Source organism: Lagopus leucura, unplaced genomic scaffold (assembly GCF_019238085.1).
Source record: "Lagopus leucura isolate 7727_CA_CO unplaced genomic scaffold, USGS_WTPT01 Super-Scaffold_100029, whole genome shotgun sequence".
In the NCBI taxonomy this organism is placed as follows: domain Eukaryota; kingdom Metazoa; phylum Chordata; class Aves; order Galliformes; family Phasianidae; genus Lagopus; species Lagopus leucura.
In genome coordinates, this window is record NW_024962280.1 from 4,042,862 (window position 1) to 4,058,106 (window position 15,245).

Consider the following 15,245-nt stretch of genomic DNA (forward strand, 5'->3'; position numbering starts at 1 on the left):
GCACAGCTATGGGCACAGCAGGCTCTGGATCAGTTCCTTCTTACTCTGCTCACTGTGGTTTTGATATAAAAGAAAAATAACTATTTTGAGACAATGAAACTAAGAGCTGTATTAATAAATTACAACACATTTTTAGCAGGTCACCAAAATCAGCCCCTGTGCAAACTCTCAAGATATGGAAGAGAAGACACAGAGCTTGCAGAAAAATTCTGGACTTTCTAGTCTTGGAAGAATTTAAACAGTGAAGTAAAGAACTACTTGGCTTTTCTGGGACAGTCCATGCTTTAATTTCTGTTCACTATCATTTATGAGGCTGCTTACACTTGGGCTTGAGCACTAATAGTGATATAACACTTAAAATACTTAATTACTGAGATCTAAAGAAATCCACAATGATGAGCACCCCAGGTATTGCATGGGGAACTTGGGTGCTTTAAGCACATGAGCTGTGTGTGCTAGAGACCACTGTATTCCAGGCAGGACAAGGGCACAGCTTCCTGATGTTCCTGTGTATCCACAGCAACTGTTGTTAGCCCTGTGTAGCTAGTTATAAACATTTTTAAACAGTTTGTATTAGAGATGGTGTAAAGGCCAGAGGAAGAGTCCAGATGTAAAGACAAGATGGGTTTCTGTAATAGATACAGACCTAAGGGAAAAAAATGGATATTTAAACAAAAACTACAAACCTTCTGCAATCATATCCTCTATCTCTGTGTCCGATGAGTTGTCTGCATGCTTTGTATTCTGCAAGTCTGATTCAACACACATAACACTCATGATTTGACCCTCCACTAGCAATCTTTTTTCTGCAGGCTGTTCTACCAGCAAAGATGAACGACTTACCTATTGCAATAAAAGCAAAGCAACAATGGTTAACTGAAGAACGAATAACTGGAAATAGTATTTGTGAGTTAGCAGTTCTAATTGAGATCAGCACTATCATTTCTACTCTTTTATCAACGAGTCATCAACACACAGCATCAAAGTTCTACACACCTTTTCTCAAACAAATACAAAGACTGGCCTGCAGAGTTTGCAATTACATTCAACAAAGGAAGAAATATTAGATCTAGAGAGAAGGAGGAACAGGAAAAAATAAAAAGATAGATTCCATTTGTTAACGAGGCAGAAGATAATATCCTTTAAAAGTGGAGGCTCAGTGCTTTAAAATTGGCCATTAGGGGATTTAAAGTTTTCACCACTAATTCTTACCAGACACATTACTACTCGGAGAAGGGGTGCTTTATACAAGGAATCATCTCAGAGGTTTAATTTATCACTTAAATTGAGGTGTGCAGGAGACAGACAAGCATAATACAAAGTTACTGTAAATGTTAGCCTAAGATCACCCTCTGTAGTTATCCCTGGATAGCCTGTTTCACTTAGCACCTTGCCATCCAGTGATACCAGCAAGCCAAACAGTAGCACAATTTCTGATTAAATATGTAAGACAAGTCTACTGAAGTGCTGTAAGAAACAAGTTACCAAGCAGAAAAAAGGTCCATGCCAACATTTGGAAAAAATATTCAAAGTTTAATGACGTTAACATCTAGAAAACCACCTTTAAAAATAGCTCATTTCAAGAATTAGTAGTAAAAAATTCAAAGCAACTTTTACACTTACAGGAAATGGTTCCAACCCCTCCTGAATCACAAAGCCTTCAATAACATGAGTCAGGATCTGTGGTTTAACAATAGCCTGTGGAGGTTTATTTTCTAGACTAGGAATGCTATTGGGCATTGACGTGCTGCTACTCCTTGTTGTTGCAGCTGGAAGCAAAAGAGGTGGTGGTGGAATAGAGGCATGCGAAGGATCAGATGGAGATTTAATTACTGAGGCACTGACTGATGATGTCACTGAGGGCAGTCCTGCGTGGTCTGAAAAACAAAGTACGTGCTATTTCTGAGACGTAGGTCTACGCATGCACTCAGAGTTGTACAAAGAAGAGAGATAAACACACCCAGCCCCGTACCCAGAGTCCTGTAACACAGACTTATCTCTAAAGTTGATAGTTACCCTCAAAACCTGATTTTCCTTGACTGACTAGTCCACAACCCAACTGTAGTCAGGAACACATCATTTTACTTTAAGTTCTAAGCAAAACAGCTACCTTAGTTTTATGTTTGTTCTCACCCGACAAAGGCTCTTCTGAATTAAGTGCATCTCCATTCCCCAAGGTTATTGCTGGTGGAGACAAAGTCGGTGGCGTAGGTGTTCTAACCATATTGACACAATCAGACTCTTCAGGCATCTCTTCTTCACATACATTCTCCACTTGGTAAATCTACATTCAAACAGACTATCACTTTAGAGATATTTCCAGTCTACCTTAATACTTAGAGTCACATAAAAATAGTTTTGTTTTTTTAATTACTAGTTGAAGTACTAAAATATGCTCATTTAATAGATACAAGTTTTCACCTGCCTATGAGACCACAAACTCTGTGGGCATTGTGATGACAATGGAAAGAAAAATTATTCTGTTAAAAAGAACAGAATTTTAAGAGAGGCACAGGTTCTCCTATCAAATAGATCAGAGAATTCGACTTTTTCCAACGGCAGGTATTTACAGTTCCCTGTAGTTTAATTTGCACACACCCTTGTAGCTACTTAAAGACTTCTGCAAAATGCAAGCTTTGTAATTTAACGATAAGCCTGCAAATTGTTCTCCATCTTACACAGAAGTGTAATCAAACAGAAGATGGTTTCTGAGCACTTACCACTGGAGTTTCAATTGGTACTGATGGCTGAACTTGAAGATTTACTGCAACAGTCTGCGGTGGTGGAAGAGTTTGAAACGGCAGCTGGACCAAAGCTTCCGCAGCAGGAAGTTCTTCCTCAGAAACCAAAGTGTTTTGAACCAAAACTTGGCCCTGAGATAGAATTTCAGGCTGCACTTGTAAAGACTGTACAGATTGCAATGGCAGTTGTTGTATCTGGGTTGAAGATGTTGACAGCTGCGGAGGAGCCGCAAGAGGGATAGGCGTGGACTGCAAGGCTGAATACTGCTGGTGTGGTGTGGAGGACACGATCTGCTGGCCTGGGGAAACCAAGCTGGGCTGATCCACTGACCCTATGTGTACAGCAGGGGAAGGTGGAAGCGGGAGGTGCGACGGGAGGTTGAGGGGCTGTGCAATTGGCCGCACTGGACTGGTAGCAGTTTGCTGAGGGGCAGACTGCTCTGCCTGAAGAGCTGCTGGCACAAGGGAGTTTGCCTGTGACTGGATAAGTGCTTGAGGATGAATAATTATTGTGGGTGACTGACTAGGGGAGTGAGAAGGTGGAGGAGATACCACTACTGACTGCTGAGCTGCCTGGGATGGAGTGGGAGATAGCGTCAGAGGTGGAGGATGGATGTGAATAGGTGAGCAATGAGGCTGCACACTGCTAGGAGCTGGAGGAAGACTATGGCTTGGGAGTGGTAGACAGTGCTGTGATGGAGGGGGCTCCTGGCCAGACGGAGCCTGAAGTGCGATCGGCTGGACTTGCTGCTGCTGTTGCAGTATCAGCTGATGATGGGAAATTTTGGAAGGCGGTGAATGAAGTGGGATCTGCTGATGTTTTACTAGAGAATGGGGTTGTAGTGGAGAATACGAAGCTGTGAGGGGGGAAAAAAAAGTGACAATTAGCATTCACTTCCTTGGGTGCAGAGGACATTATTAAACAAATGAAAGAAAGGAAGGTTTTACTTTCAAGTATGCCCAGCACAGCTTTTTCACATCCAAGTTTAGAAATACCTTATTTGACAGCATGTAGCACACAAGAACTTACAGGAATGTAACAATTTTGAAAGCAAACTGCAGCAATTACAGCCACGTTTTTTACATATATATGAAAGTATGTTGAAAGTATCTACACTTTTTTGGCTCTAGTTTTGCGATTATTGCTGATCCAGTCTTTTACGTAAGAATTTCACCCAATTTTAAATGGATTTAACCTTTGTTTCAGCAGAGACTGAAATGGAAGAGACACAATCAAAAGGATTTGTTCATAACTGCCAAGTTAAATTTTAGGTAATGATATTAAGGCACTCTATACAAAATGGTGAGAGCTCAGCATGAATCAAAACCAAAATACTTCCTGAACTTGAATCACAAACTGAAATGTACGAGTCTAAAACCAGCACAACTTCCAGAGACATGGCATCACATTTAAGTGAACCACTGACTCACTAGTAATTATTATTTACTCTGCTACTAAAAATGGACTTCATTCCATCCAGAAACAAGTTCTGTAAGTATTAGGGCTCAGTAACTGAAGCATGTCTTATTTCTCTAAAAGCTGCTACTAAGACAAGCTAAATCCCCACAGTTAAAACCAATTCTCTATGCAACCCTTACTCTTTCAAACTAAGAATACTAAAAAGCAAACATAAGGCCTGCACTGCAAATGCACAACTGACCAACTGCATGCTTTTCTCGATTTATTGCTTAATTAAGTTTCTGGGGAACTATTACCTATGGATTTTTAAAATTATCTGAAATCTAAAAACAAAAAAAACCAACAGAACAAAAACACTCTGACGACATAAAAGATGACCAACAAAATGTACTTTGGGGAAAACAATCCACATATGCTTTCACTGCTTCATCTTAAGTGTGCATGCACGGTGACCAGTAACAAGAACTATGCTTGCACTGAGATTCAGCTGTATATTGCCATTGCTATGTTGCATTTGTACTGTAACTGCAGAACACTAAAAGAACCTGGACAGAAAGCATTAGACTCAGACATAACCACAACATCCAAACTACTTCAGTTCTATAGTTTGCTCTCAACCTACCTGGTGTTATCAACTGATGTATGCTCGATGTCCGTGTCACTGGGGCACTCCGACACTCCGGCGCTGGGCTGTCACCTTTTCTATTGCTGTCTGAGGATTCTGGTTGGATGCCCTTGGTGCTGGTTACAGGTTTGTTAGCACATAAAGACAACGACTGAGTTTGACTGCTGCTTTTTGGTGGACCGTTCTGTGAACTTGACAATACACCCAACTTCTGACTGCGCAACGTCAAGTTCTGAACCTGAGAAATTAGTAAATCATGAAGACAAGCACAGGTAAACATCTGTGATGAAAACAGCCAACAAGAGAACGTTCAAACCAGTGTCATTTACTTGGATTTCCAAAAGGATTCAAACAAAATCCACTGCTAATAACTTCAAAAGAAACTGCTAAGAAAGAAGGGAAGATCTTTCATGAAAACAAAAATTAATTGGACAAATGTTTGCTTTTCACAGCAGGAGACAGTGACTAACATCCTGTGAGGAGCTGTGCTGTACCACGTTTTTCCAGATCGTGTATAATTTGAAACAACAATACTAGTTTAGCTGAAAGCATCAAGTTATTCATCATAATTACCTCTCATCCTTATTACCTCAAGCTGAAATTTTATACCCAGAATCCCAATCTTACATATAATGCAACCACCTCTAAATGCACAATGACAGAACAGAGAGCACACTGTAAATGTACAGAAACAGAATAATTACTAATTTTTGTAGTTCAGTAAAACCTAACCATAAAGTTTCCCTACTTCCCAGTTTTGGCACACTTGGTTTGGACACAACCTTAAGAAATTTACACAAGCTCACCTGAGTAGCTGCAGACTGACAGGAAGATGAGGAAGATGATGAGACAACAGGAATGTCAGACTGAACAGCAGCCACAGTGGTAGCAGGGGTAAAAATCAGCTGTTAAGCAAGAAAAAATACCAGGTAACAGAATAAAACTTCTAAGATACCTTAAAGAAAAGCAGTGCTGTACTTTTGAAGAGAAACACGTGTTACACATCATGACGTACAACTTCTAGAAGTTACTTTTTCTCTTTTTCCTTTAGATGAACTTTATTTGCTGCACTATGTTAAGTAAATATAACTTAAAATGAATAAGGTAAAAAGTGTTCCAGAGCTTGATATTCATACACTAGTGACTAAACTCTTAATGCCACCTGAAACTGAAGAAAAATACCAAAGCAATTCCCAGAAACAAAATAAGAACAGAAACAGCATCGTTTTGGGAGAAAAAACAGCCCAAGCCATCCATCAAGCCTAAGGACTGTAACCAAAACCTACCATTTGTGCTCGGAGATACATCTGAGCCTGGCTTGCACTCAGGGTAGGAGAGGTGCTCCCTAGCAACATAGTCTGCTGGGTAATGCTGCTGCTGGTGGTGTTGGAGGTCTGTGAACGGCTTATTATCTGTGCAGGTGTAGGAGAGGTGGAGAGGTTAATCTAAGGAAACAAAAATATTGCTTCTGTCATGGAAATTCAATCATCCTAGGATTTAAAGCCAGAAAGCCTTTGACAAAAATGGCAGGGCCAGTTGAAAGCTCTGAACTGTAAAGATACCAAGAACATATTGAGCCAAACATCAAAAAACTGGTTTCTGGCAAGACCGTACATTTTCATTCTCAAACTAAAAGGAATATTTAGCAGTACATGATAACAAGCACTAACAAACATAAATGATGATGTTACAAAATCTGAAAAAAATACACCTCATAGAAATACATATTCATACAACACACAGCATAAGCTTGTCATTTTTTAAGAAAAACATTTGAATTTTATTATTAAAATATCTTGTGTTATCTGCCTGGACTGACAGCCTCTGAGATGCTTGTTACTAAACTTGACCAGGATGCCTACTTGTGCTGACAAACACGGACTGATTCCTCATATACACATTTAAAAAACGACTGGAAACTACAGCTCTTCATAATCTCGTATTAAAGGCTCATAGAAAATTTCTTTTTGGCATCAGGCAAAAGCTGGTTTGTTTTTCTAACACATCTAACAGAGTTAAGTGCCCAGCTCTTTTAGATAATTTTAAGATTTCCTTGAAAATCCAAGCCCAATTATTCTGTTAGCTTAACATCAGACATCTTTTAAAACTTTCTCCCAAATTTAACGAATGAATAATTTGACTTCTAACAATTGTAAGCCAAAGCAATGCTATGAGAGCTTAAAAAAGCTGTACAGTTACATCACAGAAGCTATGCACTGAAGCCATGAACAGCTTGAGGGCATGATTAATAAGCAGGATGTCTGTAGGACTAACAAAGTCCTACTCAGGACAGCTGTAGAACTGCACATGGAGACTGTGCAAATTACACTCTGAAGATGTTATTTAAAGAAATGCAGCATGAACTGAACACAGAGCTGCTAACAACAAACCCGAGCACATGATTAGAATATGGACAAAGTAAGTTAAAGTGCATAAAAGATGCATGATAAACGATGATAACAAAAGAATGAAAGCTACACTTTAACCAGTTTCATATAAATGAGAAATGACTTGGATTCATTAGATTCAGTGCTCTGTAATCAGTGGCATACACTGTTGTGATTTCAATCTACAGATGTGCCCCGACCAAAGAAACTAATGTGAAAAAAATCCAGCAAGAAATGAGAGCTCAGGGAGGGATTCCTGCAGCAGTCTGAACAGTCACTCGCGCCCGACGAGTGCACAGCCGCCCCTTGAGAGCGGGCTGGGACCAGGGAAGCCTCCAACACCAACCAGCAACAACTGCTCACACCAGGCTTAGCGGCAGACACTGGAAGTGCAGCCAACACTTACTGCAGTCATCATTCTGCTATTTGGCGATCCCGTCGTACTCTGTTTAACCACACAAACTTAAATACTGAAGTATTTTCAGTGCTGCCAGATAGTTATAGAATAACCAACAGGGGTTGAGAATGGATGGAGGGCTTTGTTCAGTTACGTACCGAGGTCTGCGACATGCTTGACTGCTGAGTGACACTCCCAGTGGGGGAAGTACATTGCCTCCCACCTGACAGGCTTGCCTAGATAGCAAGAATAGGCGTCAAATACTGAAATCAAAAAACGTTCAAGTGATGTTCATAATATTGCATAAACGGTCAGAAAAACTCCTATCACTTTCTCCGAGCTAGCAGCAGGAATACTGCTCAGAGGGACTGGTTTTCAAAGTGAACTCCACACTGTGAGCTGGTACCTGCAAGGCGTCAACTGCCTTGAACTCCTCCCAGCTTTCAGGCAGACTCTCACAGATCAAGACCTGAACAAAAACTACCAGAGGTGAAGTTTATCAAACTGCTAACAATGGAGCCAACAGATCAGCTCACCACCTATGCTGTTCAGAATTTATAATACATCATTACAAACTGTAGTTTTTAAAACTCACGTTGTAATTTTTATTATAAGCCTCTAAAATTAAAATAAGTTTTATAAATGCTGCAAGGAACATCCTCATATCTTCTGGAATTATAGTTAATGGACACACAACAAGTATCTATAGCAGTACACTATTCCTGACCTTCAGCTGAATACAGAGACAGTGATTTAGATATAGATATTTTAATAGACTGCATACCAAAACTTCTTAGCCTTCCCCAATCTAAACCTCTTCACTGTATCTCCATAATAGCACATGTATAAATCTATCCCAAAAAATACATCAATATATTATCTTGACCTACTGGAGAAGGTATGTAAGTAGAAGCCAGAAGACAGAAGAGTCCATCCTACTTCTGCCAGTGAACAGCTGTATCCCTGAAGTTTTTACCTGCATTAGTGCTTCCTCACACAAAATAATTACCAGCCAGCTATCTCTGCAAGACAGTATTGTCAGCCCACGGTCAGCTGAGGTCAAAGGAAGCCTTCCACTGCTTGAATTTTCAGAACAGATCTAATCCAATGTTCCATGGCTATTAAAAGCTTTGATTCAGAAATGCAATGTAGCATTGTCATTTACTACCTATATTTCCACTCTTGGAGTTAAAATTGAATTTTGCCTTTACTTAAAACACAGCCAGATGTGTGGCAAGAAACACCAGATGTTCACCACTTGAATCAGACTCTACTAAAGCACATGGCTATTCACTGCTTTCCCCATTAACTTTCAGAAAAAAAATCATGGGATGAAGACTGAAGCAGTCTATTTTTAATATACATATCTTTTCCTGTTTGATGATTTACATGATGCATTATAATGTATGCAGTAAAGCATGGAATGGACGCCTACTGGAGCACCTACAAGGCTGACTAAATTCACCAAATAGTTTGGAGGAAGATACAATTCAAAAGAACAAAATTATTAAAATATAACACTGAATTATTGTGAGACATTAAAAGCTCAGGCACTTAACCTGTTATTATGTTTGACAATGCTCTAGAATTGCAGTCCTACTCCAGAAAGTAGCAAACCACTATTTTTCAGCAATCTTCACTCTCACCTGTGGTACAGTTGCCAGACTCTGAAATTGGGTACTGCTTAAGTGCTGCTGCTGCAAAGCAGCAGTCTGCAGCATTAGATGCTGCTGCTGGGCTGCATACATCTGCTGGAGGTACTGAGCAGCTGAGCTAGGAGGACGATGCAAGGCCTGCTGAATAACCTGTGATGAATCAGTAGGTAATTATTACAATTATAAAGTACACACTGTGCTAACACGATGCTGAAGTTCACCTGTGTGAGGAAGTAAAGCCAAATAATGCCTCTCCACACCAATTAGACAATACTGAATTTGCTCCATCACCACTTTTCTCAACAACGTTACCAAACAGTCACTATAAATACACCCAGGTTTACAAATAAAGCCTGGGCAATGCGTTGTTGTGTCACAAATGATATTGTACACATCTTACACTCTCAGATCACATCCCACACAGTGTTCCATCTTCTGGAAGATGAGTATAGTTTGTGAGATTCATTATCAAACCCAGCAGAACAGGCTACACAAAATTCCAGGTGATCTTAATTAAAGAACAATAAAATGGGGGTGGATCCAAGAAGCAGAGTTACACACACAAGGAGACCTCTGGATCCCTGTAAGCAACATAAGTCAAGTGAAAACCTTTATACTGTACTATTACTTTGTAAAATTTTATGTTAATAATCTCTGCCTTTATGGAATACTGATAAAACCAAACTTTCACGTAAGATTTTTCTCTCATTATTTGGAAGACAGGCCTGTACCCTGTCCTACCCTTACGTGATCTGATGTCATTCAGTGAACAGTAATGAAACAGCATGAAAACATTAAGCCAGACATTGAGAAAGAAGATGGCAATTAAGAATGGAAAGTTAATTTTGTGCACTAGTTTTGTGTAAAGTACTGTGCGAAATTTTGAGAGCATTGCACAGGACAGGAAACAACATCTGGTGTCCCAGTACCTGGACAGCATGCCTGTCAGAGCCACTGTAGACAGATATCTGTGGAAGCTGTGTCCGGGATGTGGAGGTGGTAGTAATGGTGGTTGTGGATGCAGAACATGTTGTCGTGCTTGGCTCATTCTCCATAGCTGAGCAGTGTTCGTCCAGCCTGCTAGAATTGAAATGGAAGCAGTTCACAAACAAAAGCCATTACATACTGATTTTGAAGGAGGAAATCTAAGCCTCATTGGGGAAGAACAACAGATAATTTGCAAATGGATGAACTCAGTGTCAGCTATTACTTGATGGAATTTATAGACAGTTATGGTCTAGTGGCTGGCAACCCTGCACACAGCAGGGGGGTTGAAACTAGATGATCATTGTGGCCCCTTTCAACCCAGGCCATTCTATGAAGATCTTCTAAGTTGCATCACAGGGAGCAATAGGAGGCCAATTCAGGAACACACACAGGACTTCCAGCACACTGCACAGGTGTACTGCCATGTCCTGCTTCCCCAGAGCACAGTGCAGAAGCCACTAGCTGCCTGTTGTGTGCCTTTAGCAAAACAATTCCTTGGCTAAAATCACTGGTGACACGCTCTAATTGGAAATAGAATGAGACTGTACTGAAAAGAGGCTTTTATTTCCTACAGCAATGCCTCCCAAAATACAGCAATAGTCACAGAAAAAAATACCTCAAAGCATCTCTGACAACTTTTTCCTAACTGCTTTCTGTTGCAGAATACAATCTCTCCCCCAAAATTTTCTCATTAGAACCAAAATGAATCTCATATCTCAATGTATAAGGGTTGTTTATCTTAGCTTTATTTTCCACTTTCAGTATTACCATTAACAGGAAATAGCTTAGTTACAGTTTATTGCTTTTTAAAGGATACTTAAAAAGAAGCAGGCAGGGAGAAATATTTCCTTTTTACAACAAAGAAGAGCTCGGATAAATAATAATTTAGAGAGTTGCGATGCACTAGGAAACAAAAAAGCAGCACTGCCAAGTGCTTAACGAAAGGCCCACCGGGTGCTTCATCTACCAGGAGCACACTTGGGAGTTCCACCTCACACTGCTGAAAACAGAACACAGAGCTGCCCCTCCAAAAACATATTACAGACACTTAGAGAAAACATATAAAACAATATCCTCCTCCCCAAAAAGTTCTCCATACTGACTCGCACTGCACATATTGCCAGTTACACGAAATGCCAAACTTCAATGGATGCATGGTCCCCAGCAGACCTCATGCCCATCGCTGTATGGATATCTGCCCTCTTTTGACAATGAAGATTTGTGGCAATGAAGTTTGCTTTCAAAGCACAGAACCTACCACTAGAAGTGAAGGAAAGAACGGCTTCGTTGTAAAACAATCAGACCTGTTGTGTATTTCAGCTGCCACTTATCCACCTGCAGGAGAGCACAAGCTAGCAGAGACAAATTAACTGCTTCAATCGTAACAAGAACAACATCACTTTTGAAACCACTTCAAATGAATTTCACACAATGCTGATGAAAAGTGCCTTGAAAAAAAATCCTGTCTCCTCCAGAGGGCATTAAAGACGCATCAAAATATTTACACCTACAACTTGCCTAGCTTGTTTCAGCAGTTACACAACTGTTTAAACTAGCCTAACAACATTGGATGTTTAATTTCCTTACCTCTTAGCCACATTTAAAACTTATTAGTGAGATGAGCAACGTATCTCTCTGCAGTAGCTGAATCAGATGCTCACCCCATACAAGCCGGTAACCTTTTGCCTGAAAGTGTCTTATTTTAAAACATACAGTGGTGTGGCCTGGCACCGAGGTGCACATGCAGTCCTCCTCAGGCACCAACTGGCACCCCTCGGGTCCCACCTCAGCATGGCAAACAACGAGCTGCAGCTGGCAGCCCTGGCATGGGGACGTCCTGCCCTCTGTAGGCTGAAACAACACTCAGCTGCCTCAGTGCTGACACTGTTCAAAGCTTCTCCCCACATAAAGTGAAAGGCAGGTGCTTAAGGAAATCGACAAAACACACTTCAAGTAATAAAACCCAGCATCCATTAACAATTCAACAGACAGATCTTTTATAACAGAAAGCACAAAAACTATTATGGAATTCTCAGGCTACCTTTCCAGCAACGAAAAGTGCATCAACACAATGCTGTATTGGTAACCGTAGCCAGTTCTCGACAGAATTAAATGCAATCTTCTGAAATTGCTGATTAACTCCTCAAAAACGTCAAAAAGGCAAAACTCCCAGCTTACAGAGTCTGATAAACGAGCCAGGACTGTTCACAACACTGTGTGCAACTGCATCTCAAAGGTCCTCGCTGAGGGATGAGCTTTAGCACAACTCTGGCTTTGAACAATCACTGTGCATATAAAAGGAAGTCTAATATATAAAGCACAACAGAAAACTGCATTTAGAAGTATTTATTCAAATAGTGACCATATTAAACAGCACGTAACTTCAAGTTACACCACACACAATGGAAACATTCGAAAGTTTTTGTTCTCTCCCTGTTCTGAGACTTGAAGACCAAATACCCAAAAAAAGGTCAGAGAGCATCCGCTGCTGCACACCACGAAGCCACCAGCACAACGCATGCACATGGCACAGCTCCCACCTGAGAAACTTCAGCTTTCTGTAAGCAACACAGTAAAAGCCAACACTGTTGACATTCTGCAGTTACTATGGGGAAAACAGTATGCTTTTTCACGTTTAAAATATTTACTCATTTCATTCATCACCTCTCCCTAGAACTCCCACCCACATGGAACACAGAAGAAAAGTGATAATTCCCTATAAACACAATCTCTAGGAGCAATTCTACCTGAACCTGGGAGACACGGGAATACAATCTCTTCTATTCCACACTTCAGCTACAGCACAAACCACCCTCGGCCAAACCTCGGAGTGCCAAACCTGGAGCGACAAGGGGCTGGTTTTATTTTCAACGGACTAAAAAATAAGATTTTTGTTTTTTGCTGCGTGGCACCCAGCCCACGCTCCCCAGGGCAGCGTGTCCCTGAAGCACGGCCCGGCCCCAGAGCACGGACGAAGCCCCGGGGCAGCCCCGTGGGGTGGGCACGATCCCCCGCACGCCGCGGCCTCGCCCGGCACAACCGCCCCGCCGCGCCGCAGCCCGGCCCCACCGCTCCGCTCTCAGCCCCGCGGCGGCGGGCGGAGAGAGGGGCGGGGGGAGGCCCCCATCCCGGGCCTGCCCGCGGCCGAGCGCTGTCAGGGCTCGGGTCCCCGCCTACGCGCCCCGCCCCGCCACAGCCCGGCCCGGGCCTGCCGCTGCCGCTCCCCCTCCTCCGCACGTCCCACCAGCACACTCGCCTCGGACGAGCCGCTCACTCCGCTTCCGCCATCTTCTCGCCTCCCTCAGGGGGCGGAGCTGCGCAGGCGCACTGGGTGCCGCGGGGCACGTGATGGCCTCCGCCGCCATCTTGTGGCCTCGTCCATCAGAGCGCGCTGTGCTGAGGCGGGGAGGCTGCCGTAGCGCTGTGTGCGAGAGCGAGCTTCAGCTGCGGTAGGAAAGCTGAAGTTGATGAGCTATTTTGAGAGGGCTGGTGGGTGATCAGGGTGAGGAAGGTGTCTGCTCACGGTGCTTTTTCACTGCTCTGAGTCTCTCCCGGCCATGGGGAAGGCAGCTTCTTCCTCCGAACTGACTATAAGCGATCAGCTGTGTCGTTAATTCCTGTCTGTAGGCAGTAGCAGCTGCTCTGTATTGTCAGCATGGGTGAGCAAAGCCTCCATAGGGACAAACAGCCACTGTACCGTGCCAGGCTAACGTAAGTCTCATCCTGACAAATTCAGGACCATTTTTCTGTGATGAAGGAATGTGTTCTGCATTTTAGAGCTCCACAATGTCAATGGAGAGTTTCCACATACAGCATTATTTTCACTGTTACTTATGTTCCCAAGCATACAGAAAAAAAGCTCAGTGCCGTGAGAGCAGGGAAGAAATCTGCTGCATTGTCACACCCAGTATCTAACAGTAACTGTGCGTGTGGAAGGCAACAGGAGTAACAACAGGAACAAGTAGCAAATAGCTGCTCAGCAAGACCTTTAGATGGGATAATTGGATGTGAGGGAATTGAAAAAAAGGCATCTAGCAACTGAGTGGGATAGATGAGTACTGTACAAAGGAAAGAATCTCAGTAAGCATCTTATAAATGCAAATACTTTCCAAAGAATTACAGACAAGTTTGAACTGGTGAAGCAGTGACGCTGCCCACAGGACCACCATCCTCCTTTCCTCCATGCTCAGAATACATTTAACAGTCCTTGCACATCTCCCCTGTTTCTAACACCTGGTGCATTGCTGTTGGATCATCCTATAGGGTCCAGCAGACTGCTTTTAACAGATCTGTAGTGGTGAATGGGAACACAAACAAAACTAGGGTTTCTCTTTGATCCCATTGCCTGCCTTAATGGAGTCTGAGTGACTTGCCTTATCTGTCCTAAAGTATGATGAGCTATCAGATGAAGTTTGAGCCATCTGAAGGGCTGGAGGATGTCCCATTACAGGAAGACACTTCAGGGCCATCTGAGCTGTTCCTGAGAGAAGAGGTCAGAGTGCCACCCTGTGGGGACATTGGGCTTACAGGGGAATTTTTTGGCATGGTTATGCAGCAGTTAGGCTCCAGCAATTGAACTCACTTGGATTCCAAGTTTGGATAAATTGTTGGGGTTTACTCCTTTGAGTGCCCAGGGAATTTTGCACCGGCCATTCCCCATATTCCTCACTGCCTGCTTTAACCTTTTAGTCACATAAACAGGCTCAAAGGGCTAACGTGTTTTTGCAAACCACAGCATCCACATGTGAGTCTTACATTCCAGATGACTGTTAAGGAGGCTGTACTCACCAGTTCAGCAGATCCCCTGCCCCATCCCTGGATGTTTGGTTTCTGTTCTTCCCTCCATTGCCAGTGCCAACGAGCTGTACTGAGCAAGGCTAATTTAAGGGCTCATCTGGATCTCTCAAAATGGGGATCTTAGAAGGTGCTTCTCCGATCAGCACACTGTGCCAGAACCCACACAAAGGTCTCCTCTTTTTCAACTCTGCAGAGTTGTGTGTTTGGCAATCCACACACACCCAAGCAGAAGTTTC

General features: G+C 42.5%; 1 protein-coding gene across 12 annotated transcripts in view; it reads right to left on the reverse strand.

The window, feature by feature from the left end:
* The window catches only part of PHC3 (polyhomeotic homolog 3), a 31,259-nt gene extending 16,233 nt beyond the window's left edge, over positions 1–15,026 (reverse strand). For 6 of the 12 annotated variants that reach the window (XM_042881139.1, XM_042881141.1, XM_042881140.1 and 3 more), the window contains exons 1-11: positions 13,469–13,532; positions 10,155–10,302; positions 9,217–9,375; positions 7,729–7,806; positions 6,073–6,231; positions 5,593–5,691; positions 4,784–5,024; positions 2,721–3,598; positions 2,134–2,284; positions 1,624–1,877; positions 687–843 (exon numbers count right to left, since the gene is read on the reverse strand). In XM_042881139.1, coding sequence (XP_042737073.1) covers positions 687–843; positions 1,624–1,877; positions 2,134–2,284; positions 2,721–3,598; positions 4,784–5,024; positions 5,593–5,691; positions 6,073–6,231; positions 7,729–7,806; positions 9,217–9,375; positions 10,155–10,280 — 2,302 coding nt within the window. In that variant the 5' untranslated portion in view covers positions 10,281–10,302; positions 13,469–13,532. Of the gene's footprint in view, positions 1–686; positions 844–1,623; positions 1,878–2,133; positions 2,285–2,720; positions 3,599–4,783; positions 5,025–5,592; positions 5,692–6,072; positions 6,232–7,728; positions 7,807–9,216; positions 9,376–10,154; positions 10,306–11,470; positions 11,555–12,959; positions 13,052–13,468; positions 13,533–15,000 lie in introns of those variants that run through there. The other 6 variants (XM_042881144.1, XM_042881143.1, XM_042881137.1 and 3 more) reach the window with 5 other exon arrangements.
* Between the last annotated feature and the right edge of the window lie 219 nt (positions 15,027–15,245).